The sequence below is a fragment of the Sinocyclocheilus anshuiensis genome, unplaced genomic scaffold, assembly GCF_001515605.1.
Source record: "Sinocyclocheilus anshuiensis isolate Anshui unplaced genomic scaffold, SAMN03320099.WGS_v1.1 scaffold787, whole genome shotgun sequence".
NCBI lineage: Eukaryota > Metazoa > Chordata > Actinopteri > Cypriniformes > Cyprinidae > Sinocyclocheilus > Sinocyclocheilus anshuiensis.
Window position 1 is genome coordinate 564803 of NW_015548230.1, and position 4632 is coordinate 569434.

General features: G+C 37.7%; 1 protein-coding gene across 1 annotated transcript in view; it reads left to right on the plus strand.

The window, feature by feature from the left end:
• Positions 1-228: 228 nt before the first annotated feature.
• The window catches only part of LOC107654571 (uncharacterized protein C16orf96-like), a 26998-nt gene continuing 22594 nt past the window's right edge, over positions 229-4632 (plus strand). The window contains exons 1-4 of the mRNA XM_016441705.1: positions 229-330; positions 423-503; positions 1448-1573; positions 1896-2256. Coding sequence (XP_016297191.1) covers positions 229-330; positions 423-503; positions 1448-1573; positions 1896-2256 — 670 coding nt within the window. The remainder of the gene's footprint in view (positions 331-422; positions 504-1447; positions 1574-1895; positions 2257-4632) is intronic.

A 4632-nucleotide genomic window follows, 5' to 3' on the forward strand; every position in this document is an offset into this window, starting at 1 on the left:
TCTCACAAAGAGTATATTACGTACCTTTCAAAGAAAAAGACTGATTCGGCAGTGCTCTTCCAGAGTTCTAGCCCTCCTCAAAGTCCAGGCAAAAGGGATTATGGGCTTTTTCTCTAAAGAGCGTGTTGATTTCCCAGTTACTGTTGCCCAGTAGGAGGGGTATGAAATGAAACCCACTAAATCTTCAAACACTGAAGTTATTTAAAATCCTGTTTTCTTCCTCAGTGTATGGCCTTAATCCAAGACCTGCTGAAGGAAATCCAGGAGCTCAAAGAGTCCAGAGACGATCTGAGACAGGAAGTTAATGCTCTGAACGGTCAGCTCAGCCAGGTGACTGCATGCACACGGCAATATCACCTACCAAACATTTTTCCTAATATATTTCCAGCAGTTGTGTGACTTGATAACGTTGTCATCTTCAGCTGAACATGAAAGAGTTGGTGGACCGTATCATTGCTATGGAGCAGTATTGCCACCAAGTGGAAGATCTGGACAACACTACAGTAAGTATTGCTGTTAAAGGACTAGTTCAACCAAAAATTTAACTATTTACTCACCCTCATGTTGTTCCACCCTGTTGAAAAAACCAGCATATGCTGTTTAGGTATGTTTTGATGCTGGGATGCTGGTTTATGCTGGTCCTTTGCTGGTTTATGCTGGACCTTTGTTGGTTTAAACTGGTCCTTTGCTGGTTTATGCTGGTCCTTATGCTGGTTTATGGTGGTCCTTTGCTGGTTTATGCTGGTCCTTATGCTGGTTTATGCTGGTCCTTTGCTGCAGTATGAGTCACCTTTATAGTTTTTGTTAGGCGAGTAACACCAAATGCAATCAGTTCCTGTGCATGTTGTAAACAATTGCAGTGCACCAAATATGTACTGAGCTGAAGCTAAACAATGAACAAACACTGGTAAACTGAGGCGCTTTGCTAGCGGGTTAATTGGGTTAACTCACCCAAACACATCCTATACATATGAAATCACTCAGATACATACACAACATAAAATATTATATTATAAAATATAACTTCTGCACAAAATGACAAATGTACAAATTGACTTGAACTAAATTACACTACTGTTCAAAAGTTTGGGATAAGATTTTGTAATGTTTTTGAAAGAAGCCTCTTATGTTCACCACGGCTGCATTTATTTAATTAAAAATAGAGTAAAAGTAGAGTAGAGGACAATTTTCAGCATGATTACTCCAGTCTTCAGTGGCACATGATCCTTCAGAAGTTATACTAATATGCTGCACATTTATTTTGTAACAGTGTACTCATTCGATTATTTCAGGAGCACAGGTTTTCACAAACATATAGTTTTCATTATAGATTTTGGGTCTGAATGACATGAATGACAATAAGAAGGTATTTCCTGTGTCATCTGATAATGACCATATCATGTTTATTTAGAATGCACCAGATGTTTCATGTATTTTTCTCTCTCAGAAAGAGCTGAAGGACAAGATGGCCCAGTACCCTGTTCCAGAGGAGCTCACGCAGTGTGTCACATGGGAAGTGATGCAAGCTGCGCTCATCAGCGAGAGGCAGAAGATTCAGGAGGCACGTCCAGCTGTAATCACTCCATACACAGCAGGAAGTCAATTTAGTGTGTCCGAAGCCAATAACCTTTCATAGTCATTCTAAATCTCACAGGTTCTTGTCACAGTCGTTGTTTGGTTAGAGCAGGCAGCAGCTGCAGTTGAGGCAAACATTGACCAGAATGAATGATTTGCTAAATGTAAATGCATAACCAACATCTACAAACACAAACCGAGGCCAAAAACCAAGACATTCGTCTCAGTGTTTAATGCAAAGCACAATATACGCTAAAGGACATGCTGATTCGCATACATGAAATGTTCTGTGTAAATGACATTCCCTCTTAAATTCCCAGGGGTTGCAGGACACCCTCTCCGCTGCTGAAAACATTGCACCCGTTCACCCTTTGAACCTGGGTACCCCGTTCAAAGACGACAGAGCGGGTACTGGTGGCACAGCTGGTGTAGATCTCTCTCGTCGGGTTTCTCCTCCCCAGCAGTCGCTGTCTGACAGGGCTCTGTGCACTGTGACGGGCCGCCGACTGTCCCGGGTCAGCATTGGGGCCGAGCGCTACCCGGAGACCGTAGAGGCTCTGGTGGAGGTGGGCAGGCTGAGGGACAGGCACGAGAGTCTGGAGGCCCGTGTGGGGCAGCTGGAGGCAAACAAGGCTGATCAGACCCAGTTTCAACATCTGCGTGATCTTTTCACTGCCATGGGTACGACACAGACAGCAGGGTCACAATCGGCAACATGCTTTATATGCATTATTATCTGTTATTTAATAATAACTCTAAGCACAGTTATGATATATTATAATACTTACATATTCATGTTTATATTAGTGGTGAGCACACAAAGCGGAATAGCCTCAAGTGGCTTGAAAAAGATGCCAATGTTAAAAAAAAAATGCATGTATTAAAGGGATAGTTCTGTTAGAATTTGCTCACCATCATGTCATTCCAAACCTGTATGACTTTCTTTATCTATGGAACACAAGATATTTTGAAAAACGTATCAATCTTTTTTTTTTCCATACAGTGAAAGACAATGGGGTCCAAAACAACAATGAAAAAGTTTAATTGTACGGACAAAAAAACACAGAGACTTTTCTCAAAATATATTATTTTGTGCTCTACAGAAGAAAGAAAGTCATACAGGTTTGAAACAAAATGACTTTTTTTATTTATTATTTATTAATGAAATAAGAGGCTGCTTAAGTGTTCTTAAAGAGAGTACACTTTCATGACTACATTACTCAACACACTTTTGTATTTTGTAACAATGTCAAATTAAAATTTCAAATCATTCAATATTCATTTCAATAATCTTTAATTGCACTTTTAAGAAGTACACTTATTTTGATGTGTTGACTAAAACACTGCTCACATGTAGTGTTATTCAAAATTACATTAAAAGTTGATATTTTTATGATTTTAGTATGTACTAAATTGCAACTTATATTTATTATTACAGATACTAATAATTACAAATATATTTAAACACACGACATACAGGTTTCAATAGAATGACATTAAAGTATATTTTAGTTTACCATAAATGCTTGTCAGTACATTCAGCACTTCACTTTAACCATATTTCAATAGACAAGAGAAGTACTTATGAAATTGCATTTTTAAAAGCACTCTAAAGTTCAGTTTATTGCATTTAATATGAATTTAAACTATATTACATTCATTTAATTGCAATTGACATCGAATTAAGTGTCCGAAAGAATTTCATGCAGTTCACACATAGGTACATTCTTTTAAAGTATATCATTTCCATAATAAGTACATTTTACAGTATGTTAAAGTGTACTAATTTTCACAAGGGACGTTAACATTGGAATAAACAATTTCCCATATTATATGTGTCACGTAGAGTTGCAGGAAAGCACACGACGATGAAGATAAAGTATAAACTCTTTAATATTAATCCACAAGGTAAATTGACAGAAGGCAGCAAGCAAAAGCAACATACTCAGACGTGTCCAGACAACCAAATGCTGAGAACACAGGAATTTAAGTACTACTAGAAACAAGGTTAAATAATGATACACAGCTGAACTGAAATAACTTATCATATCTGTAACCATGACAACTAAAGAGTGGCGGGAAAACTGAACAAAGGAGAATACAAATTACAATCCATTACAATGAAACTAAATGACACACACAACTGATAATTTGTTACATTATGCTACGTTACATAAACTGTAGTTTATGGTTACCAAGCAACATATTTACTTAATATTTGTGTGTGTATTTTGCATCTGCGCCTCATCCAATCAAATATCCCTCTCATAAAATGTGTTAAGAATACTTTAATAATGCAGTTTTTATCTACAGTAGTTACTATTTTTTCATTAAGCTTGTGTATGTTTTAGGGTTGTCAAAAAAAAATTTGAATTTCGAATATTCGTCGAATGCAAAAACGTTGGTCGAATTTTAGGTGTGCGTTAAGGAGGCAGCTTTATCAGTGGCGCGCGAGATGCGATGACGATGTAAGTGTCGTTGCATTTTAATGTTTTTGTTAACCTATCCAGTTGAAGCCACTAGATGCGGCACTGCTGCATTGTTCGTTAAAAATATAGCGGAAAAAGAGAACATCAATGCGGAGAAGATCTTGTTTACATCAAAACTGAAACCAAGCTGCGCTCTGCTGTGAAAGAGAACATCAATGCGGAGAAGATCTTGTTTACGTCAAAACTGAAACCAAGTCGTTCACACAGAACGCATATTTCGCGCATTTTCTAGAGGGACATCTATCCCCGTTGCACTCGCGTCTCGCACTAAAGAGCCATTTAGAAAGCCATGTAAAATGTATGCAAGTTCAACTTTGAAAAAAACATCTTGAGACTTTATGGGAGTTTTTTTTACCCATCCCACTGCATCTCATGTTTTTAAATGAAAAATGTACTCTGTGTGATTGGCTTTCGGCCCTTTGTATTAAACTATGCATACGTACATGATGCTGTTTTGTTTGTAGTTGTTTAAAGGGGTCATAGGATGCTACATGCACTTTTACAAGTTGTTTGAACTGAAATGTGTGTTGGCAGTGTGTGTACACAACCACCCTATAATGATACAAAT